At 43.7% G+C, this 26,342-nt stretch overlaps 1 protein-coding gene across 7 annotated transcripts in view; it reads right to left on the minus strand.

Moving 5' to 3' along the window:
* Positions 1-26,342, minus strand: part of LOC126365733 (multiple PDZ domain protein) — a 2,074,088-nt gene that overhangs the window by 1,740,168 nt on the left and 307,578 nt on the right. For all 7 annotated transcript variants that reach the window (XM_050008182.1, XM_050008180.1, XM_050008184.1 and 4 more), the window contains one exon: positions 18,930-19,167. In XM_050008182.1, the coding sequence (XP_049864139.1) occupies positions 18,930-19,167 (238 nt within the window). The remainder of the gene's footprint in view (positions 1-18,929; positions 19,168-26,342) is intronic.

Raw genomic sequence — 26,342 nt, forward strand, 5'->3', positions numbered from 1 at the left:
ACTGTAACACAAATTTCGGTATCTTATTCCAGCACTAAATATTAAAAGAAGGAAGAATTCATTTCCAGTTGAGGTAATTCCTTAGATATAGTGAAAGGGGAATAAACTAAACTTGCTGAGTCGTTCTACCTTCAATGTAAATGAACTTTCTATTAAACTGACCGCAAACAATGAAAATATAAAATGTATGTTAACTGCGTGAAAGGTAACAAATGAGGACGCAGGAAGTCTGTTCTCTCCATCACTACCAGCCGTGATCTGAAGTCATACACGATTGCTGCCCACAGCTCGACGCTGGTAATAACACTGCTGTGCCTGTCCGAAACATGGAATTATGTGCACCTCCCAAGGTCGCCGCCATATTCGCCGATGATAGTCATCCGGAGTACTGGAGAACCGCGATGTATCGCTCCACACAATGCGACGCCATTAATTGGCAGTCCACGCTTCCCTGCGATGGCGCCCCTCCAAACACAGTCTTTTGTGTTTTGGTGTTAACAGCTGTCTAAGCGTGGAAGAGTGATCCCCTAGTCCAGCTGCTGTTAGTCACGGTGCAGGATGACGAAACGTGTTGTAGGGTGTCCATTACGTGTTCTCAGATGGCAGGACAGATGTGAGGGGATTACGATGTACTTGGTGCACAATACAATGAGCCCCCCTTGAATAGATCAAATGTGATCGATCCGAACATTAATGACTAGAATTCCTACCCTCACGTTCTCATGCAATCCAACATTGGGCCACTGTCAATCCCTCTGCATGATTTGGCCAGCTGCTCAAATGGAGACACACAGTGAGGCCCTTATCAAACTATGTCACGTGCTAATAACGCTGTCTCACAGGAATACGTTGAATGTCCGTGACGTACACAGCGATCACTCAACATCTGGTGCTGTTCACGCCCATTACATATCCTACCTGGCCTGATAACAACGCTAAACACTAACAACATTAAAGCAATCTCGTATCCGTTCTACCACAGAGAATTGCAGCTCAGTTCATTTACTTATTCGCCGATGGTGGGTATGTGTACGAAGTTACATTGACATTTATCTATTTCTTCTCGGTGCTTCACCTTTTTTTCCCCAAGTGGCTTATATCAGGAAAATCTTCAACAACAATCTCCAAGAGGCCGTAGATTGTTCAGCCAATCTCGTTTAAAAAAAAAAAAAAAAAACCGTCGCCGAGGTAGCAGAACTGTCTGTGAATGCAGGAAAATGGACAGAGCACCACCAAAATGGAGAAAAAAATCAAACAGAGCATGATGCACTCGGGTGTGCCCTATTGCAACCAGCATTAGGCCTGCAAGGTTCGGAGTGTCTGCTTACTCACAGCCTAGCACAAGGAAACAAGTATTAAAAAAACTGTTATATTGATTGATATAGGCTTATTGAAGAGACGAATGAAAATTGAACCAAGACGGGGTCTCCAGCTCATTAGGCAGAAGTGCTAACCACTACGCAAACCTAGCAGTGCTTTGCACAACTACACAGACTACCCTAGCATGTCCCTCCTCAACCCAAATTCTTTGAATCATTGTCGGCTGCGTCAGTAAAAAATGTCGGTGGGTACTCAAAGCAGATTTCCGAATCATTTCTTCTTTAGTTCGCTGTATATGTAAGATGGTCGAGATCAACTTCTCAGTCGTTTTATTTTTGGTCATTCGATGTGTGCCTTTTATTTCGATGTTCGGTAAAATGTTATACTAGTTTCAGTAGTCTCGTGTGTTCTTTGTGTTCGTTAGTTACTGGCGCACTGTTTCCATTGCGGAAAGATTTGTAATAAGAATAAGAAAGCCTTAGACGTCGACAGCTCTTCTACATTCCAGCGGAGTGGAGATGAATACTAATATCCGAAAAAGAACGAAAATGTGTTTTTCCTCTAACCGGAAAAACATATGATCAGCGAAGTCCAATATAACTGCTACTATAAAGATGAATAAATAAACTTCGTATTTACGTGGACAGGCAAGGTTGCCAAGCCTACAATGAAATGTTTGGTGAATAGCATAGTGTTTGCAAATGAATCTATGGTACATAACAAGCTGAAAAGGCATTTGGTACGAAACCACGACAACATCGCTCAAAAACTGCGAGATATTTTCAACGTTTGTATCAGCTATCTTTTGTCATGATGGAAAAACGAATAAAGGTCTCAAAAGAAACCCCACATCAGGGAAGAGCTATTTTACTGGCATGAAAAGAAATTGTCGCTGGGACAGTTGAACAGATTTCAAAAGTACCCCTGTAAAATGAAGAGTTCATCGGCGTACTATGGATATGTCAGCTGATATTCAAAGTAATATTACAAAAAAAACTTTACAAACATCCAGTTTTCTCTACAGACTTTTCCGGAAAACCTCAATTATATTTCGTGAGATTTGTTTGCGGGTCAGAAATTATTGAGCAATACCTGTTTTGTCGAGGACTGGAAATAACAAACACTGGAGCTGACTATTTGCTGCTGTTGAGAGTTTCTTTCAAGCTAACGGACCCCAGTGGACAGACAGCACTGCTGTATGTACTGATGGCGCTGTTGCAATGACAGGAAATATAAAGGGGTTTCTAATTATTATGCGGAACGAAAAACCCATCAGTAATAACTTCTCGTTGCTTTGTACATGCTACATAGAAAGACTTCCATGGAGAAGACATCGGGCGGAAATAGTGTGGGTGATATTATTCAAACGATTGTTTCAATGATCAACTACGTAAACATTCGTCCTGTAAAATTGCGAGTGTTTCAGAAACTCTGTAAAGAAAATGGTGCAAATCATAAAGTGTTATTATTCCACTGCAAAATTAATTGGCTATCCAAAGGAAAAATATACTTACCGGAGTTCTAGAACTTAAAGACGAACTACTTGCATTTTTTCGAAACTAATGATAATAGAACGTTTGATTACTGAGATTGTCTTAAAAACCAGATTTAGTGTGCTGACAAGGAATTCCTTGAGTTCAACATTTAATAAGGCTTGTTGGAAAGCACTGTCTTAACAATTATGACAGGAATTATATTAGCCACTAATGTCTCACCAAGTGCATAGGACAGAAAATGAGTCTCCGGGAGGCGCAGAGATCAAAGTTCTATGGGATATATGTATTGCACTTTACAAAATGGACGTCGTCGGCGTTCAAGAAATATTCAGAACAAACCATTAACTTGCACGATCAACACTGAATGAAAAATGACACTCCACAGTGATCACAAAGGTTCGCACAATCAAGATCGAAGGCTATCTGCTTGGGAGTTACAAATCTGCAGGTCGTTCAGTTAGGTTTCCAGTCTTAAAGAATGCATGCAGAATCATACAGGTGTAACAGGGTGATGAGAACTGATGAGACGTCATGGCATGCAACCCAATGCGAAACAGTCTGTCGTGGAGCTTATCGTGAAACTGGCTATCCTTTAATGTGTAGCTGCAAATCGTGCAAGAATACATATTATAGGCACAGAGAAAACATCAAGAGGCTTAATTTTTCCGGTGGTTCCAGGTAGTATGAATTGCAATGTCACACACTTTTCAGGAGAGACAGTTTCCTCTAAAGGCGTGTGATTTTTATACGCAGAAGAGGAGAAAAAAAGCAAGTTTTTTTAATCATTTACTGTCCAAAAGCAGTGTTCATACCACAGATGTAGTTCTCTTACGCTAATTTTCCCACTCTTGTTTGGTGTGACGTAAATATTCCCTACTGCCCTTGCAAGATCACGCACACGACAAAGAATCGTATGAGGGGAGGGGGGGGGGGGGGGGGGGGGGCAGAGCATCTCCAACTTCACACTACACATAAGTAACTTTCCAGCCAATTCACCACCCAGATTAACAGTCGGCATAATTGTTTAAGAATGCGTTAAAGCTTTGATGTTAGTTGATCTTGATACAATTCTGTTGGCACCTGTAGTTTTCAGAGTTACTTTCATAAGCATTTCCTCTTCACACCAATACTGGTCGGAGTTGAAAACGAATTCTTTACTGAACGATGGAAATTTTCGCACGGATTTCGTAGTTTGCTGTGCATTGTAAAGTTGACGCTTTGTTTGAAATTTTGTTATCTTACTTCTTCCAATTCTGTAGCAATGTTTGAAGTTATGCAACGATCACTGCTCCCCTTGAAATCACTGTAATCGATGCTGCGTGCAATTCGATGTGCACAATGCAGGAGGTCACTATTATGCACATCCTGTAAATTGTATCGAGCATCCTCGAAACGCGCAAACAACAGTTTTTCTTATGCACTGCATGAACATATTGCTGTGAACTTATCCGAAATCTGTTCATAACTTATTTTTTTGCTATGCTGCGGGTGATCTCCCACGTACGTAATTACGTTAGTACCCATTCCTTGGACAACGATTGTCGTTTACTGCGTTTTACGGGAGACGGGATTTTGTGGCTCCCTGTCCGACAAGGATGAACGACCACTTGTATCGACAGCCGTTTCAATGTCACTTTCACTTATCGAGCACGTATCGTGATCACTGCACTTCTCTTGTACATTGTCCGCATAATCGAGCGTGTACCACACACATTCCACTGATTAATCTTGGCGACTTGGTCGAATCCTTTCAGCCTTTTGATCTGGTCCTGACGGATGCGTGACTTGTAGTTGACTTGTTGCTATTTTAGTATACACTCGTCTGCTGAATATGCGGACTGTGGGAACGGCATGCCGTTTCTATTCCGGGTCCCGCCCATGTACGTGACTACTTAAGTTGCCTAATTGGAGCCACAGTGATGTAAATATTTGAAGTAGCTGGCGTCTTCACCAAACAATGTTACGTCGTAACCATATGACGGATCGCCAAATGTGTCCGTCAACATTCATTTTAACTCTCAAATATAGGCTACGTATATGGTTTTTGCAACGACCACTGCTGAGCTCGTACGCTTGGTACGAATGCAGGGAGTGTATTTGCCTTAGGCTTCTAGAAAATATGTTGGAGAAGGATTTTTACTGTAACTCCAGAGGAGCTGGTGCAGATCAACGTACCCAACCAAGATAGCGTGAGCGGCGGCAACTGGCCTACAACACGTCAGCATTCGTGGAGCGCTAGGCGCCAGAGTGTCGATATTACGTTGTAGAGATGTGAGTTTAGTACAGTTGTAGTTTCTTGTTGAACTGGATACTGAAAAGATCGATGCGAAGGATCAAGACTATAGCTGAATTAACATCGAATTTGCATTAACTGAAAATACTGAACGGTAGCCAGGAACTCAAGAGGCGCATATTTGAATGAACTAAGAAGAACATAGTTTCTTGAGTTACAGTATTCGTGACTTTGTGATTTGTAGACAGGTGTTTGTTGAACTGGTATTATTCTGATGCGACTCATCATTGGAGTTTAACTTTGAACAGTTTATGTAAGTGAAATAATTACGTGATTCTGTGGCCAAATACTTCTTCCATGGGAGTAGTATCTTTGCGCGTCCAGGCTCGGGAAGGCGGGACATAAACTGGCTGCTACCACCGATTATACACGTATAAAAAAAGTGTTGCATCACCCCAGTTCACAGAACTCCTGAAGATAGACGTTGACTGTGGATATTGTATCGCAGACACAGCCCCTTTGACTGTTCAGAGATGTCACGAAACCCTCCCAAAGATGTAAACAACCACACGTGAACAGCACCTTTTGGACGGAGGGTCGGAGGGTGTCCGACAGCCGATCAGTCCCAGTCATTCCACCAGGAAGAACGTATATGGTTCATATTATCTGTAGTTCAACCTTGCCTAGATGGTCAAATGGTTCAAATGGCTCTGAGCACTATGGGACTTAACATCTGAGGTCATCAGTCCCCTAGAACTTAGAACTACTAAAACCTAACTAACAGAAGGACATCACACACATCCATGCCCGAGACAGGATTCGAACCTGTGACCGTAGCGGTCGCGTGATTCCAGACTGAAGCGCCTAGAACCGCTCGGCCACACCGGCCGGCTAGCCTAGATGGTCAATACCGCAGTTAGATCACGTCCACATTGTTACTTTGTGCCAGGAAGGACTCTGGCTCTCAACAAGAGAAGTGTCCAGGCATCTCGGAGTGAACCAAAGTGATGTTCGGACATGAAGGAGTTACCGAGAGACGGGAACTGCCGATGACATTCCTCGCTCAGGCGACCTAAGAGCTACTACAGCAGTGGATGACCGCTACCTACGGATTATGGCTCAGAGTAACCATGACAGCAACTCCACAATGTTGAATAATGCTTTTCGTGCAGCCACAGGACATCGTGTTACGACTCAAACTGTCCGCAATATGCTGCATGATGCGCATCTTCACTCCCGACGTTCATGGCGACGTCCAGCTCTGCAACCACAACACCACGCAGCGTAGTAAAGATGGGCCCAACAACATGCCGAATGGATTGCTCAGGATTGGCATCACGTTCTCTTCATCGATGAGTGTCGCATATGATTTCAACCAGACAATCGTCGAAGACGTGTTTGGAGACAACCCGGTCAGGCTGAAGGCCTTAGACACACTGTCCAGCGAGTGCAGCAAGGTAGAGGTTCCCTGATGTTTTGTGGTGGCATTTTTTGGGCCGACGTATGCCGCTGGTGGTCATGGAAGGCCCCGTAACGGCTGTACGATATCTGAATGCCGTCCTCCGACCGACAGTACAACCATATCGGCAGCATACTGGCGAAGCATTCGTCTTCATGGACGACAATTCGCGCCCCTATGTGCACATCTTGTGGATGACTTCCTTCAGGATAACGACATCATTAGCATGTTCTCCAGACATGAACCCTATCGAACATTCCTGGGATATATTTAAAAGGGCTGTTTACGAACGACGTGACCCACCAACCACCCTGAGGTATCTACGCCGAATCGCCGTTGAGGAGTGGGACAATCTGGACCAACAGTGCCTGATGAACTTGTGGATAGTATGCCACGACGAATACAGGCGTGCATCAATGCAAGAAGACATGCTACTGGGTATTAGAGGTACCGGTGTGTACAGCAATCTGGAACACCACCTCTGAAGGTGTAGCTGTTTGGTGGTAAAACATGCAATGTGTGGTTTCATGAGCAATAAAAGGTGCGGAAATAATGATTACGATGATCTCTGTTCCAATTTTCTGTACAGGTTCCGGAACTCTCGGAACGGAGGTGATCCAAAACTTTTTTTTGTGTCTGTAATATTCGCCTCCCGGTAGACAGACTGCCAAAACTACAATCAAGTTCAAATCCGAAAGCAGGGTCGAATATGAAATACAACACTTAGCATTAAAAGCACGTTTGTTACGAACGCCAAAGTACAGCCAGGACAGAACTGAATTCCTGGACAGAGCGTCCACCTATTTTTGTAAACATAAAATATTCCAGAATACACAAAAATCTGGATTTCGAGAACCTTCCATAACTCATCTCTATTACTGAAACGCTATCTCGGAACCCAGTACTAATTGCAGTACGGGGGCAAGAAAAATTCGATTTTCAATATTTCCCCTAGTTATTAATCGAATTTAAAAATTTAAAATGCTGCTATAATCTAATCTTAAGGAGGTGTAACACTATGTTAAAAGTGTAACACAATAACATACGTATTATAACGTCAAATTGTTTTCCTTTTCTTGAGGTAGCGTAACTGATGACGCACAGTACATGGATTTTATTCATCCAGCATTTGAGATTGAGAGCATTTAGCGTCTGCCAAGAAACTTTACACACATAATTTCACACATTTACGAAACTTGTTTTCATTGACATCCTCCACAAAATAATGAAATTAAAAAATTATCGCTTACTACATTTTAGCTGTCCATGCAGTCAGACTTCAACATCAGTGATGGCGTTTTGATTTATTACTTTTTTACTAATAATTCGATTCGCCACATACTTAATATACCTGCACCATTATATCACTGTAACACATACAGTTCGGGGGTATGACGTCATAAACATTGAAATGTGTGAAAAACTAGCTTTTCATTAAAATGGAGTACAGTTTACGCAGACTTTATTCATTCTGTGTTTCATAATTAGAGCACTTAGCAACTTCTAACAAACTTTAAGCAAAACTTCAATCTTTTTCCAAACTTTCTTTTGTTTACATGGGTGATCGCAAATATTTAACACATTAATCCGTTTGTAAAGTGATCAGACGTTGGAGCTGTTTTATAGATGGGAGTTCGATTCTGTAAAGAATCGGGAGTTTACGGGTAAATACTAAACGACAAATAACTGTGGATGGTCGGGTCAGTGTAGGCGACCCGCAGTACGGCACAGCCAGCGGCGTTAACCGTTACGCTACACTGCACGCAGCACAGCTTGCGGCAATATGAACTCCGACAGTGTGGACGCATGTCACAGGCATATCCGGGGCCGAAAGCACAGCGAGCACCAGGAGGGATTTAGGATTTAGAAGTCGATCAAGGGGGGGGGGGGGGGGTAATGGGGAGAGGGGGTTTGGGGGACTGCAGCATCGCTTAACAAAAGGAGAGTTGGGGTCCTCCACTGGTAAATTAGTAAAATGTGGTTTTGGTTACAGTAGTTTTCGGTAACTGTTTAGAGGTCAGGGCGAAATTTGTATTAATAAATTATATGATGCCCATTTTAAGTTAAATGATATTTATTGGTTTAGACAGTAAGCTATTTGCCGTTCTTATTCTTTTGTTAAAAATGTATTTGAAATACATTGCAACCTATATTGCTACGTAATTATAAAAAATGACTGAATCTTTTGGAGTAATATATTCGCTGATTTCTGAAGTCATTTTACCCAGTGTAATATGACAGCCCCCCGCCCCCCTTGACACCGCCCCTGGAGAGTACTGAGTGATTAAAAAATAAGGAAAAGTTCAGTTGGCTACATTTCCTGAAATTATGTTGTGTTTTAATTCTGTACATTAGATCTAAATATACAGCGTGTTCGGAAATTACCGTTACAAACTTCTAGGACTTGCAGAGGGGACAATACATAGTATTTTGAATGGGGACCTACATCTGGAAACGTCATCCAACGACGCTAGAGTGTGAAAGTTATTGGCACCGGCGCCTGTAAATATATGTATATAGAGGGTGATTCCGTGATCACGTTACAAACTTTCGAGGGTGATGGAGACGGAAAAATGTAAGAGCCCCTGCTTGCAAACGAAAGATTCGAAAGTTATAAGCGAAAATCATTCTGATCCCTCTGACAGTGGAATACATGTACCGCTACTGTTGTTGCTCAGATTGTAGAGTAGGCAATTCCAGAGGTGATAATATCTGCCAAAATAAGAAAAAAATGGCGGGGAAACATGGGCTCTAAAACCCATACCTTAAGAGCTACGAGCACTTGCTCATCTTCGCTGGGCCGGCCGCTGGTGGCCGAGCGGCTCTAGGCGCTTCAGTCTGGAACCGCGCGACCACTACGGTCGCAGGTTCGAATCCTGCCTCGGGCATGGAGGTGTGTGATGTCCTTAGGTTAGTTAGGTTTAAGTAGTTCTAAGTTCTAGGGGACTGATGACCTCAGATGCTAAGTCCCATAGTGCTCAGAGCCATTTTTTAACTTTCGACTCGTTCGTTTATGAACCAGGGACCCTAACTTCATATTGATACATTTATCCATGTCCATCATCCTCGAAAGTTTGTATCATCATCGCGGAACCGACTTGTATATGCATTTAGAGGCGCCGGCGCTTATGAGTTGCTCTGTACCGTCTTTGGCTGACGTTTCCGGACATTAATTCCTATTCAAAATATTATGAACCCACTCCCCTCTACAAGTCCTAGAAGTTTGAAACGGGGATTTCCGAACATACTGTACACGCATGAAAGTTTACATGCGGTCAATATGCCCTCCTCCGGCAGCACGGATAACGTCTACAGTCTAGATGGTAGCTGAATTCAGCCAACAGTCGACGAAAAATGTGACAGACTGCCTACTGGCTTCTGTATCGGGTTCTTCGGCCGACGTTCGTCTGATGATTTTTCTGACGCTGCGCCAGCGGGAGTGGCTGACAATATCAAAGCTTCACCCTCCATTGCTGGTGGTGAAATGGAGCCGAGCTCGCGGCCGCAGACTATATGTACCTGGCGCGCCAACGTCCGAGGGCTTCGCCGCGGTCATTTCCGGCGCGTTTCTCCTCTTGCTACCTGTGACGGTCGTTCGCTGCAGCACGGGAAGCCAGGATCCGTTTATCTTGAGGCTTTGTTCTTTTTTGTTGAAGCTATTCCCGTCTTTTTGTACGAGGGTCACTCCAAAATAAATGCACACTTTTTTTTTTTAATCCATCTTTTATTCTGCATGTTAGAAAGTTTTCCAGTGTGTAGATACACCATTTAGGAACAATATTTTCATTTCTCCAAATAATTTCCACCCCTCTCAACTATCTTACGCCATTTTGGAACCAGCGCCTGTATACCCGCACGAGCCGGCCGTTCTGACCGAGCGGTTCTAGGCGCTACAGTCTGGAACCGCGCGACCTCTACGGTCACAGGTTCGAACCTGCCTCGAGCATGGATATGTGTGATGTCTTTAGGTTAGTTAGGTTTAAGTAGTTCTAAGTTCTAGGGGACTGATGACCTTAGAAGTTAAGGCCCATAGTGCTCAGAGCCATTTGAACCATTTTATACCCGCACGGTAAAATTCTGGACCAACCTGTTGGAGCCACTGTTTGGCAGTGTGCAAAAGGGAGTCATCATCTTCAAACCTTGTTCCACGAAGAGAGTCTTTCAGTTTCCCAAAGAGATGATAGTCACATGGAGCCAGGTCAGGACTGTACGGCGGGTGTTTCAGTGTTGTCCATCCGAGTTTTGTGATTGCTTCCATCGTTTTTTGACTGACATGTGGCCCTGCATTGTCGTGCAACAGTAAAACATCCTGTTTTTGCCGATGTGGTCGTGGTGGTGGTGGTGGTTAGTGTTTAACGTCCCGTCGACAACGAGGTCATTAGAGACGGAGCACAAGCTCGGGTTAGGGAAGGATTGGGAAGGAAATCGGCCGAGCCCTTTCAAAGGAACCATCCCGGCATTTGTCTGAAGCGATTTAGGGAAATCACGGAAAACCTAAATCAGGATGGCCGGAGACGGGATTGAACCGTCGTCCTCCAGAATGCGAGTCCAGTGTGCCTACCACTGCGCCACCTCGCTCGGTGATGTGGTCGAACATGACTCAGTCGAGCTTGAAGTTTCTTCAGTGTCGTCACATATGCATCAGAATTTATGCTGGTTCCACTTAGCATGATGTCCACAAGCAAGAGTCCTTCGGAATCGAAAAACACCGTAGTCATAACTTTTCTGGCAGAAGGTGTGGTTTTGAATTTTTTTTTTTTTTTTTCACGGGTAAATTTGAATGATGCCACTCCACTGATTGCCTCTTCGTCTCTGGTGAAAAATGATGGAGCCATGTTTCATCACCTGTCACAATTCTTCCAAGAAATTCATCTCCACCATTCTTGTACTGTTCCTAAAGTTCGCTGCATACCGTTTTTCTTGTTTCTTTGTGAGCCAATATCAACATCCTGCGAAGCCACCTGGCACAAACCTTTTTTTAACGCCAACACTTCCAGTATTCTGCAAACACTTCCTTCCCCTATCCCAACGTAGCGTGACAATTCGTTCACTGCGATACGTCTGTCAGCAGTCACCAATTCGATAACTCTCTGCACATTGTCTGGAGTGTGTGCAGTACGAGGCCTGCCGCTGCGTGGACAATCCTCAATATTGCCGTGCACGGTTTCATCACGTAACCTGCTTGCCCACTGACTAAATGTACTGCGATCGACAGCAGCATCTCCATACACATTTTTCAACCTCTTGTGGATGTTTCCACTGTCTCGTTTTCGCAGCACAGGAATTCTATGACAGCACGTTGCTTCTGACGAATGGCAAGTGTAGCAGCCATCTTGAAGACATGTTGTGACGCCGCCACTGACGGGAACAGGTTGAACTAAGTTTGAAAACAAGCGGGAAGGATGTATCTACACACTGTACAACTTTCACACATGCAGAATGAAAACTGTATTTTTACAAAAACAGCGTGCATTTCTTTTGAGTCACCCTCGTATATCTATAGCTTCTCTGAACAAGCGGGTGTGATAGTTCTTCCCTACAGCTTCGTTCAAGTGGTTCAAATGGCTCCAAACAATATCGGACTTCACATCTGAGGTTATCAGTCCCTAGACTTAGAACTACTTAAACTTAACTAAGCTAAGGACATCACACATGCACGCCCGAGGCATGATTCGAATCTGCGATCGTAGCAGTCGCGCGGTTCCAGACTGAAGAGCTTAGAACCGCTCGGTCATATCGGTCGGCCAGAACTTCCGTGTGGGCGAATTTTACTACGTGGTCGATTTCATATAGTGCGTGCACTGCCACGGCCGGTTTCTCCACCTGCCCCAACCTTCACTGTAGCTTATATTCTTTGATCCTGGTGTTGATTGATCGTCCAATCATTCCGACATGAACTTTTCCGCATGTGCACGGTATGCGGTATATTGCTGACCTTGCAAGACGGTCCCTTTTCTCCTTTGCTTTTCTAAGAAACTCTTTAATCTTCTTTTTAGGTTTGAAAATAGTCTTTACGCCGTATTTGAGCAATATACGCCGATTCTGTCCGTCACTCTGGAACTATATGTCAGAAAGGCGTAGCTGATATTTCTTTTTCTGATTTTTCACTTCGCCAAGTGTTTGGCTCTGTTACACTTCAAATATAACTTGTTGAGTACCTATTGCTCCTCAGAAAACTTTCCGGGTGTTGCATTTCGGGTCTGAGGAGCTGCGGCTCACATATTCGGAGCACCTCAGACGAGAAATGAAACACCTGGAAAGTCTTCTGAGGAGCACTGGGTACTCCACAAACTATATTAGAAGTGTAACAGAGACAAACACTCGGTGGCGTGACAAATCAGAAAAGTCTTCATCTGCCATGGGATCTATCCATTGCTGAGACTGAAATTCATCAGGAAACTTCAAACATTCACATACCGTGGGGTGGAGCTCCGTTCTGCTATAAAATGGAATGTTCCGAATCTTTCACTTGAGGTTGAAATGGCTCTGAGTACTATGGGACTTAACATCTGAGGTCATCAGTCCCCTAGGACTTAGAACTACGTAAACCTAACTAAACTATGGACATCACACACATCCATTCCCGGGGCAGGATTCGAACCTGCGACCGTAGCGATCGCGCGGTTCCGGACTGAAGCGTCTAGAACCGCTTGTCCACCGAGGCCGGCTTCATTTGAAGATCAAGTCAGTTTTGTAGCATTCTGAGATACGTTATTCAAGAAACCGTACTGTCGTCAAAAGAGAAACGTCTACAAACTATACCGAGCAAAACACATTAAGTTAGCGGCTGTCCCGCTCATTTTCCAGTGTTACATGGGGATTTTGCATCTCCCATATGCGAACGTTCCATTTAGTGGAAACGTAGCTCCATCACTAAAAATTACACAACGCAGGAGCAATTCACCTTCTTCCATGTTTCGGAGCATAAGGTCGCCTTTCTACACGACTTACCTTATCGTTTGTGGGAAGAGCCTGGGCTCGTTGTCGATGGTATGGTTCGTACACTAACAGGCGCCTGAATACACGCCAGACAGTTGTTTGCGGTAGTCGAAGTTCCTGCTCGCTGTACGGGTTGATTTCAATGGGCTGCCTTCAAAGCTCACTCAACCGCGCTCCACGTGCTCCTCCGATACACGCGGTAGGCCTGGGCTTTTTCTTTACACAGAGAGCCAATTTCGTCAAATTGTTTGTTCCAGCTATCAAGTCTCTTCCCCGTGGAAGGTTCGAAGTTAAAATTACGCTGAAGTGCACGCTTCACTGCAGTCGCAGACACGCTTTTACTGAACTTACGAACGCAGAAGGTCTTATGTTGCATAGTAACTAACCATCTCGTCTAAAACTGACGCGATATACGCTACAGTTGGAACGCTCTAGTGGTGGCATACAAAACTTTACAACACCCTCTTTCAAATAAACTTAACAGAATCCAAGTACAATGTATAGAGCAGGAAATATAACCAACTGAAATTGTGTCCATCCTATCGAATCATCATGTACAGCTACTGGTTGTTTGGTTGATGCGTACGGTGCTCCAAGCAGCTTGGCTGTATCTTCAAAAATTGTCGGATGTGTTTTTTTTTAATTTCTTTTGGTTCTCGAGATCAGATTTCTCCGTTCTTGTGTTGCTATTATAAACTAATTAAAAAAATAGCCAGGTGTGCATTGGGCTCCCGATCTGAACGTTCCGTACGTCCTTAATTATGTGTACACACGGTTCATACATTCTGGGAATCGAGAATCTCGACGATTTTTGTCTTTTATCCACACTGAATTCCAAGACAACGTTTTAATTTTAATTATGAAGTCGGAAAACAAATGACAAACCAAATATTTTTGTGTGTGACATAATTACAATTTAACATTTTCCGGATTTTGGTGTTTACTTTGAACGCCAAATTTCATGATTCTATGTCAACGGGAAGTAACCTACAGATTTTGATGAGTGAGTTTTCGGGTATCAAAATATGTGGTGTAAATCGTGCTATATTTTGGTTGCATTCACTTAGAAGCTTACGTTTACTACAAGGCCAAGGGAGTATGTTGTATAATTTGATACGTCTACCCGTCACAAAGAAAAAGGGTATTTAACAATTGGACAGACAGACACACACAGAGACAGACGGACGGACGGATCTACCGATCGAAGTACGGAACCCTAAATACAGGCCACAATATTTGTACTATCATCACCGTTCGGTTTTGAAGACCTAACACTAGCCTTATTTGCAGTTTAAATTGTGAGAATTCAGGTCCGCCTATTACGGAACCACCTACTCATATTTATGCCCAAATATGATTCAGCACTTTTGTTTCGTCATCAGTGGGTTCTTTTATTCAGGTCTTATTCCTTGCAATGTTTATTGTATTATTCTGCAGCTTGCCATGATTATTTTTGTGGTGCCTGTCCTTACCTGCGCGCTCATCTGTTGTAGGAAAATACGCAGAACTGGTGAATGTGTGGATGAATCACTCGTCTGTTAAAATTACAAATCGGCAAGAAGAACATTGTATTTTGCGAAGCAGAAAGTTGTAACATGCAAGTTTAAACAGGGATTCTGCTTGTTTCCTACAATGGATGAGCAGGCAGATGAGGATAGTTACCACAAAAATAGCTGGTACAATAATACAAAAAAGATTTCACATAAGTTAACATTATTATAGAACAATATCAGGATCACAATTGTGCTGAAACTTGTTTGTGTATAAAGTATGAATAGTTGTTTGCATAATATTCGGACATGGATTCCTCTAATTTAAAGGTATAACGTGTTAATATCTCAGTACTCCTGTCCCTTCCCCCCCCCCCCCCCCCCAATCCCCGCACTTCCTACACCCGACCGTGACGTAACACAGTCCCTTCAATATCGTGGTTGTGATGTAGCTTTGCTTTATTTTTTTTTTCTTCGTGCTTTTGATATTGATTGGGCTCTGACTTGAGCACATATTTATTTACTGTCGAATTATTTTCATTTACTGCCGATGCAAGGAGAAAAAAATGTTATTAGTTGTCCTTATTCTGGCAATAATCGCACCGAATGGACGCTAAAGAGACGCGCGCTCGCATTTTGTGTAAGATTTTGCTCAATATGCAAGCCGTTGACCCGTTGACGTTTAAGACATCGTAACTCTGTTTTCACCCAGTGTTAAATTATACGAACGTTGATGTGAAGCTTCAGAGCAGACAATTTACCACATTGTATGGGACTGTCCCAAGAGACCCTTCAGTGGGGGCTGGCAGGATAACATTACTGTTTCTCCAACAACACTGGAATGGACAGACTCTCCTTATATCACTCTGTAAGGTCAATTGAGGCCAGGACATTGCATATTCCTTTTGTATTTTATTGGGTAAATGTTGCTGAAAATCCTATATGTATATCCATGTGATAAATAAATAAGTAATAACACGAACGTGGAGGACAACGCCTTCTCGTCACATCCAAAGATGAGGAAAGAGTTGGGTGATCGCTTTACTAGCCATAAGCGAGTAGTGAACTGGGCACCCTAGCGTGCTGCTACAGCATTTATCTACATATTTCAAGTGCCACTTCCTCTAGCAGAGCGAGTAGCGATTCGTTAAAAAATTGTATTTTTTACCTGCTAAGGTTTCTTTAGTGAAATACTGCTAAGGTTTCTTCAGTGAAATACGGGCCAATCATGTAGCTCTCCAATAATCTAGCACCGAACGTTCACGCTCTGCTGCCTCTGGTGTTCAACCTGCCTCATCCAGCACGGGTTTTCAAGCTGCCCAGTAATGCATACCTATATTTCATGCATTCAGCGCAAAGGTTATTTCTCGATGTAGAGAATTCTTTGAAGGACTCGTTTATTGTCCTAAAGTTGCACCGGAGCCGAGTGACAGAACTCCATGCATCTTCTGCTGTCCCGCTAGTTAAACTGGTTGTGAAGTGACACAAGATGTGGATGGAAGCGATTTGTGAGCGTGAGCGCGAAATGCGAAAAGCGTGAGGCTTACTTATTTAAGAGGCAATCGTAATTTCTCTGTAGCTAACGTGCGGACTATGAGCAGCTGCTGCAGGAATACGCATTTCGTTCGCTCCGGTCGTTGCAGGTCGCCTTCCCACCTTCTGCGTAGTATTCCAGTGCTCCTTCACGAACAATTTTTGCCACATTCACTGAATTGTTATTCTTGTTGGACACCGTCAGTCGGAACACATTTGTGCTTGTATCTCAACTCATCTTCGTGTTCCTTCTGCATTCTCCGTAAGTTAGTAGCATATCTAGTTTCTCTTCCTCTTTGAAAGAACCCCCCCCCCCCTCCTTCAAACTAACCAGCACTCGACAAACAAGAGTGAAACGGACAAATGACAGCTACGTTTCCTCCACGCCCCTTTTACACGGCCCAGTCACATTAATGTGACCACCATCTATGTTCGACGTCAACGTGCAATAAGCATGCACAAGCGACAGGTGGCAGCAATAACAGTGGAGGGTATATGACGTATGTCGGAGGGACGTGGAAAACAGTGCAGTCGTAGTCATAATATGGAAACGGAGCGACTTACCTGACGCACAAAGGGGCATGATGATTGGCTTTTGAGCCGAGGGTGGAAGCAGTTACGAAACGGCTAAGTCTGTAAACCGTTCGGGCAACCGTGGTTAAAGTATAGCGTTCGTGGCAAAATGGCGCTATCCACAACTAACGCCGAGAAAACAGAGGCGCACCACGGGTCATAGATGAAAGGGGTGAATGATGACTGCGGAGATGTGTACGGGCGAACAGACATGCAACTGTTGAACAGCCGAATGTCTAGATGAACCAAAGCGCTACCAACACTGTCTTCTCAACGACCATTCAGCGAACGTTTCTGTGAACGGGACACCTGGGAACAATGGCCTTCGTTGTTTGGTCCCTTCACCCCCATAAACCAACCAACGGCCGTCCGTCGCGGGCGTCTCTTCATGCATCCATGCTGATTGCTGTTCATCAGCGACGACGGCTCGAATTTGCCCGCCAGTACCGCAACTGGACGTCCACTGACTGTCGGCATAAGGACTTTTCAGATGAATCACGTTTTATGTTCCATTGGACAGAAAGCAAACATTCTGGGGCAACCGTCGGAAGGGTCCAGACCAGAGGAGGAAGTGTTACGTCCGGGCAACGTTTTCGTTACATTCGTTGGGTGATCCCGCCGTTCTAGAGTGTTCAAATGGTTCAAATGGCTCTGAGCACTATGGAACATAACATCTGTGGTCACCAGTCCCCTAGAACTTAGAACTACTTAAACCTAACTAATCTAAGGACAGCACACACACCCATGCCTGAGGCATGATTCGAACCTGCGACCGTAGCAGTCGCGCGGTTCCGGACTGAGCGCCTAGAACCGCGAGACCACCGTGGCCGGCTTCTAGAGTGTACATTGGTTCATCACAAGAACGCATCTATCCTTGAGTACCATGTCCACCGCTACAAATAGTTTGTTTTTCCTTTCGCATATAGCTGTGTACGTGTTTGATTCAAAGAGCACAAGGATGAGTTTACAGAACTCCCCTGGACACCGAACTCCCCGGATTTAAACCCAGTTGGGAATCTGTAGGACTACCTCTCTCGGACTGTTCGCGTCACGGATCCTCAACCGAGAAACCTAGCGCAGTTGGCCACAGGACAAGACTCGGCACGGCTTCACATCCCTGTCGGTGTCTCACACAACCTCACTGACATTCATTCTGCACGTCTCGCAGCACTCCGCGATGCAGAAGGTTAGGTTATACAGGCTTTTTACAGGTGGTCACATTACTATGATTAGGCGGTGTACACCTTTATCACGGCTATGCAACACACTGCCACCTCCGTATCACACCTGACGCACTTTTCTACTTAGATATCTACTTAGATATAAAACGACGATTTTCCGCATAATACAGCAATGGGTTTCATGTTCAAAACAAATAAATCCTAATATTGTACTTACTCTAAAACTAGTAATCGGATTTTGAACAGATAAACGCCGTTGGATTAGTCTCTTTTAGAGCTACGATGCTAACAGTAAAAATTACTACGTTTCCAGTTGAAAAAGCGAACCTGATAACATTGTCTCCTTAATTAAAACAGCTATGAAAAGTCATTTGATGACAATTTTCTCACAGTTGATAGTGCGAAAACAGAAATACGATGTCTTTAACAGTGCCGGAAATATTTTAGGCAAACAACTTAGCTGAATCATCCTGTGATGGTGGAGTGATAAAAAATTGGTGTTGCCAACATTACTTCAAATTCTCCTAAAAGTGGTATTTATGTCACAAGTTTATTGAGATAGCAGAAACGAAGTGTGGTGAGCATACTGCAGATCTAGAAAGTTTGGAGATTTGATATTAGGAAGGAAAGTTTTTTAATCGTCCAGATTCTAACCAAACCACACGCACAGACACCGGCACGGCCGTAACCCACGGCTGCACTTACCACCATGTCAGAGCCCGCCTTGGATGTGTCGCTGATGGCGGACGGGGAGCGGTCTACGGGCGACGGGGAGGGGGACGGCGGCGCTACGTCCTCGTCGGCAGCGTTGCGGGCTACCACCAGTTCCACCAGCCCGCGCGCCTTCTGCAGGATGCTGATGGCCTGCTGGTGCGAGATGTTTGAGTCCAGCGGCTGACCATCGATTGCCAGGATCTGGTCGCCTTCATGGATGCGGCCATCTCTGCAACAACAATTCCAAGGAAACTCTATTGGTTGTTTCACGATCTTCTGCCTGGTCGGAGGGCATTTAGAACACGTGAGTTGGTTTGGTTGCTTGGAGGTGGAGACCAGACACTGAGGTCATCCGTCTCATCGGGTTAGGGAAGGATGGAGAAGGAAGTCGGCCGTGCCCTTTCATAGGAACCATCCCGGCAATTGCCTGGAGTGACTTAGAGAAATCACGGAAAACATAAATCAGGATGGCCACACGCGGGATTGAACCGTCGTCCTCCCGAGTGCTAGTCCAGTGTGCTAGCCAGTGCGCCACCTCGCTCGGTGAACACGTGAGTAGCTGCTAAGTTTTAGAAATAAAATGAAAATCTGAAGGGTTTCTGCAGTCCCTATCTTAAAACTGAAATCTATACATGTATTCCACAAGGCACAATTTTCACATATAAAGCTTTTTTTTTTCATTATATGAAACGTAACACAGCTAAGAATCACAATTGTTACTCAGTATTAAACCAACGATTATTAACCAAAGTCCGACTATATGGCGGGATCACACAAAATGTGTGACTGGATTGAGGGCACAGTATGTTATCTTAGGTGGAGATGTAGAAGTAACTTAAGGCGAAACTTCAGGCGAGCCTCACTGAAGTGTGTTGGGACCCTTGTTGTTCATAATCTATGTTAATGACCTGGTAGATGAATATCAATAGTAACCTCAGAAATTTTTCAGATTTCGCAGCTCTTTATGTTGAATGTACACAGGAAAAAGGCTACACAAATATTTCGTCAGATCTTGATAATGTTTCACAATGGTGAAACGACTGGCAACTTGTTTGAAATCCCCAGAAATGTAAAATTCTGCATTTTAACAAAGCGCAGACTACTACATCAGTGAATCAGAACTGGAATTAATTGACTCGTACAAATATGTAGGGATAAGAAACGGATTGATATCTCTCTCTCTCTCTCTCTCTCTCTCTCTCTCTCTCTCTCTCACACACACACACACACACACACACACACACACTTCGATTCATTGACAGGATACTGCGAGACGCAGTCACTCTTCACAGAAAACAGCTTACAAATCATTTCTGCGCTCCATCCTAGAATATTTCTCAAGGGCGTGAGACCTATGCGAAATAGGACTAACAGGAGATATTACACTGATTCAAAAAATTGCAGTACGAATGGACACAGGATTATTTGATTCACGGGTGAGCGTCACGGAAACGTTGAGAAAACTGAATTGGCAGGCGCTTGAAGACTTTCGCCACTTATCCTGCAAAGTAATATTTACGGAGCTTCAGAAGGATATTCTTCATCCGCCAACATATCGTTCCCGCAGCGTTCGTAAAGACAAGATTACACGAATTACAACATGTAGAGAGACATTTAAGCATTCATTCCTCCCGCTCTCTGTACTCGGATGGAAATGGAAGGAACCCTAATATGTGATACAGTCCTGAAAGTCCCATCTGCCATAGACATCACAGTGGTTTGCACAACATGTGGATGTAAATGTTATATAAAATTCCTGTAATTTCACTGGCTTTCAAACTGTTAAGCACAGAAACACGTACGAAATTTTATTTGTTGTATATCTCTTTCGTTGGACCCGTCTGGAGAGCAGAGTGCGTTAACGCGATGTTTCCGGAATTCGGGAAGCCAAGTTAGCCCCGAATGGCCGGCCGGAGTGGCCGTGCGGTTCTAGGCGCTACAGTCAGGAACCGTGAGACCTCTACGGTCGCAGGTTCGAATTCTGCCTCGGGTATGGATGTGTGTAATGTCCTTATGTTAGTTAGGTTTAAGTAGTTCTAAGTTCTAGGGAACTGATGACCTCAGAAGTTAAGACCCATAGTGCTCAGAGCCATTTGAAGCATTTTTCAGCCCCGAATGGAGGACTGGTCTGCCAGCCAACCTGAATGTGGCTTTTAGCGGTTTTTTACACAAACTAACTGAATACCGGGCTAGAACCCACGTCCTGCCTCAGTTACATGCTACACAAACAGAAAACAGTCTCACATTTGAATATGAGATTTACTCTAGTCGCAGGCAGATGGGGTAAATGGTTCAAATGGCTCTGAGCACTACGGGACTTAACATCTGAGGTCATCAGTCCCCTAAAACTTAGAACTACTTAAACCTAAGTAACCTAAGGACATCACACACATCCATGCCCGAGGCAGGATTCGAACCTTCGACCGTAGCGGTCGCGCGTTTCCGGACTGTAGCGCCTAGAACCGCTCGGCCACACCAGCCGGCGCAGATGGGGTACACAGGTTCCGTGAGAGTGGTGGCGTCAGGAAGCGCATCCAGCAACTATCTGTCACTAAAATGCACGCAACAATGCCAACCCGTAAGGAAAACGGAAAAGGCGAGGAGGAGGAAGACGAAATGTCTTTCCTTGCAATCTTAAATAAAAATGACAATTGCCAACAAGAGGTGCACCTAATCAAGTAAGTAAACCAAATGCTGAATATGCACAAGTAAAATGAATAAGAGGACACTTGGTGTTGTGGAAATGGTTTGGAACCTCCTCACTTTTTGTCATGTCTTCCTTTCTTTTACACTTAATACAAATACAAATACTTAATACAAAATACAAATTATGGAAATAGAAGAGGATGTAGATGAAGACGAAATGGGAGATACGATACTGCGTGAAGAGTTTGACAGAGCACTGAAAGACCTGAGTCGAAACAAGGCCCCCGGAGTAGACAACATTCCATTAGAACTACTGACGGCCTTGGGAGAGCCAGTCATGACAAAACTCTACCAGCTGGTGAGCAAGATGTATGAGACAGGCGAAATACCCTCAGACTTCAAGAAGAATATAATAATTCCAATCCCAAAGAAAGCAGGTGCTGACAGATGTGAAAATTACCGAACTATCAGTTTAATAAGCCACGGCTGCAAAATACTAACGCGAATTCTTTACAGACGAATGGAAAAACTGGTAGATGCAGACCTCGGGGAAGATCAGTTTGGATTCCGTCGAAATGTTGGAACACGTGAGGCAATACTGACCTTACGACTTATCTTAGAAGAAAGATTAAGAAATGGCAAACCTACGTTTCTAGCATTTGTAGACTTAGAGAAAGTTTTTGACAATGTTGATTGGAATACTCTTTTTCAAATTCTAAAGGTGGCAGGGGTAAAATACAGGGAGCGAAAGGCTATTTATAATTTGTACAGAAACCAGATGGCAGTAATAAGAGTCGAGGGGCATGAAAGGGAAGCAGTGGTTGGGAAAGGAGTGAGACAGGGTTGTAGCCTCTCCCCGATGTTATTCAATCTGTATATTGAGCAAGCAGTAAAGGAAACAAAAGAAAAATTTGGAGTAGGTATTAAAATTCATGGAGACGAAGTAAAAACCTTGAGGTTCGCCGATGACATTGTAATTCTGTCAGAGACGGCAAAGGACTTGGAAGAGCAGTTGAACGGAATGGACAGTGTCTTGAAAGGAGGATATAAGATGAACATTAACAAAAGCAAAACGAGGATAATGGAATGTAGTCAAATTAAATCGGGTGATGCTGAGGGAATTAGATTAGGAAATGAGACACTTAAAGTAGTAAAGGAGTTTTGCTATTTAGGAAGTAAAATAACTGATGATGGTCGAAGTAGAGAGGATATAAAATGTAGACTGGCAATGACAAGGAAAGCGTTTCTGAAGAAGAGAAATTTGTTAACATCGAATATAGATTTATGTATCAGGAAGTCGTTTCTGAAAGTATTTGTTTGGAGTGTAGCCATGTATGGAAGTGAAACATGGACGATAACTAGTTTGGACAAGAAGAGAATAGAAGCTTTCGAAATGTGGTGCTACAGAAGAATACTGAAGATAAGGTGGATAGATCACGTAACTAATGAGGAGGTATTGAATAGGATTGGGGAGAAGAGAAGTTTGTGGCACAACTTGACTAGAAGAAGGGATCGGTTGGTAGGACATGTTTTGAGGCATCAAGGGATCACAAATTTAGCATTGGAGGGCAGCGTGGAGGGTAAAAATCGTAGAGGGAGACCGAGAGATGAGTACACTAAGCAGATTCAGAAGGATGTAGGTTGCAGTAGGTACTGGGAGATGAAGCAGCTTGCACAGGATAGAGTAGCATGGAGAGCTGCATCAAACCAGTCTCAGGACTGAAGACAACAACAACAACAACAACAACAAAATTTCGAACGTAGGAACTGAGAAATTTTGCTGTTTGCAATATTTGAGATAGAAACTGTGATGTATGATCTAACGATGCAACATTATAGCAGTCTTACTTGGACTTTGAAACTGAGAATTTTTTATTTACAGTTAAAGACAATGTTTCTTGCATTGAAATGCCGTTTAAACTACGTATTGTCAGTTGGGGTTCATGCAACAGATTTATTTTCGACTTAAAACAGAAAATTTATGTTGGCATTTAGGATCTCCAACGTTGTCGTAAGACATGAAAGACTTACACGGAAGTAGTGCTGAAAAAAACTATGTAAAGACGCCTTTTTGTTAGCAACGCAGGAGGTTTAACCTGCGCGCGCGATTGATTTCTGGATATATTAGAGCGGAATTTGCACTAGGGACAGCAGGGAGATTGCAGTAGAGGTCGTAAGCGCCCCCCACCCCCTTCACACACGCCTGTATCGGTCACGTTCCAAGGCCCTTAGTTCCAGTACGCCGTTAACGACCATCCGGGTTGTTTACAGCCCAGCGTTTACCCTCGAGTTCCTCGCTCCTTTGTTTTCCGTCTCCCCATGCACGAACCTCATCTACGCGAAGTAAACCGTATTCTACTCCTGCAACCAGGAGTAATTATGGAAACTAAAAAATTTAAATCTGTCTGACGATTTACCACCAATACCGCATGTCTAAGGCGTTCGAATTGCGATCTTTTTCAAAATTTATCATCTGCGACCCGTTCCGTTTCACGCAATTGTTTCATAACGCAGACTCTCGTTTCACATTTTGTTCGAATTGGCTTGTGCAGAAATGTTATCCGTATTACTCGACTTCGTGAAACATTACTTCATATTTGAAAGATGACATTCAGTCCTTACTGAATACTTAATCCGAATTTAAGAAAACATATACCTCTCTTAAACGAAGATGCAGCAAGCACTTGTCGTCAGGGCAATAATATGGATTGAATCTAAAATGTTTTCTTCAACATATCACTACTTTTACGGCTATGCTGGATTATTAAATTATTTGTTTTATAGAGCGCATCGACGCAAGCATTCAAACGCGCGCGCGCCCAAACACACACACACACACACACAACTACTCTTAACATCCACCAAAGCTCCTATACCTTCACACAGGGTGGCAATTACTGAAATATCTCATAACTTCTCAATGGTTTGCGTTACGATGTTCAAACTGCATCATTGGTTGCGGGGCATGATGGGAATTAGTATGCGCATGCGTGGCTTAGTTTTCTGACGAAGCCCACTTTCACTTCGATGGTTTCGTCAAGAAGCAAAATTGGAGCGTTTGGGGGACTGAGAATCCGCATTTCGCGATCTGGTAATCTCTTCACCCTCAACGGTCGACCTGTGTACTGTGCAATGTCCAGTCACGGAATAATCGGTGCGATATTCCTTGATGGCACGGTGACTACCGAGCGGTACGTGAAGGTTATGGAAGATGATTTCATCCCCATTATCCAAAGTGACCCTGATTTCGACAAGATGTGGTTCATGCAAGACGAAGATTGACACCATCGAAGCAGCAGAGTGACGTCCTGGAGGAGCACTTTGGGGACCGCATTCTGGCTCTGGAGTATCCAGAGGCCACTGACATGGGCCTCGATTGGCTGCCAAATTCTCCGGATCTGAACACATGTGACTCCTTTCTGTGGGTCTGTATTAAAGACAAGGTGTACAGCAATAACTCCAAAACCACTACTGAGCTGAAACAGCCATTCAGGAAGCCATCAACAGCGTCGATTTCCGACACCTCAGCGGGTCACGCAGAATTTCACCATTCGTCTGCGCCACATCATAGCCAATGGCGGCAGGGATATCGAACATATCATAACCTAAATCCGAATATCTGTAGTTACGTTTAAATGTTGAATAATGTGTGTGCGCGTCGTAGTTTGTAATTAATTTACGATTTTTTTTCATACAGTTCAATAACTGTCACACTGTAAATTGTACGACGGTAATGGACCCCTCTCTGATTAAAGTTATTGTTTCAGCAACAGTATCTTCACCTTGGTGTCCTCTGCATCACCAGTATATGTTCACTATTATGGTTGGTGAACTGTGGCTTTCATAGTTGGATTTAAATCAGCTACGCGCGTTGATACGTCTCGGAACATGTTAGCCACCACTCGGAAAGAAACTATAGTTTCACGGTATCGTGTGCACTTCAAATCTGTGAGTTACGAAATCGCTAGTTCAGATGTGAAATAAAATTGTAACATAGTGGCAATTCGTTGCCTTTATTTTGTATTAACGCTAAGGTACTTCAGGCTAAGGACACTTGGAAAAACTAAATTCCGCAGTAAGACAGCTTTCTCTCCCAGTCACTACTGCATGAAATCTCTATTGGCTATCTTATTTGCTTCCAAATAATTGTTATTCGTTACGGCTGCCTGCATCAAGCCGATTTAAGAGTACTAAATTAGTGAACTGGTCTAATTTATTGGCTCGCTACATGTCACAATCCCTTGATATCAGTCTGCGATCGACTACAGGGTGACATTCCTCTAAAACACCATCAGAAGAACGCACCATTTCAGTATTTAGGCTATCTGAAATTTTCGGAATCTGCTGAACTACAGGAACATTTTTCGTTAAGATATTTTTTCACATCGATGATATACATGATTTCCTTAAAATTTCGCATTTTTGAAGGGATTCCGAGAAATTAGGCAACGTGTCGCAGTTGTGTGATTTGGCTAAGTGAACCGTCACGGCCTGTGAGGTTGCGAACATGCCGCAGGAAGCTGGGCAGTCTGGGAGGGCACATCCTGAATTATGCATAAAGCCGGGGCGGCCCGTCTTCCCCAAGGCAGTAGCCAGCAGCTCGCTGGATACACAGACATTGACGCCGCCATCTGGGCTCCCATATATGCTTCTTAAGCAGACATACAGGCCCAAAAGCGGTAAGCAGTTTTATTCCAAATTTAGCGAACGATTCCAGGCTAGACGTTCTGCAAAACAATTTATGTCCGAAGGCGACAG

Source organism: Schistocerca gregaria, chromosome 4 (assembly GCF_023897955.1).
Source record: "Schistocerca gregaria isolate iqSchGreg1 chromosome 4, iqSchGreg1.2, whole genome shotgun sequence".
NCBI lineage: Eukaryota > Metazoa > Arthropoda > Insecta > Orthoptera > Acrididae > Schistocerca > Schistocerca gregaria.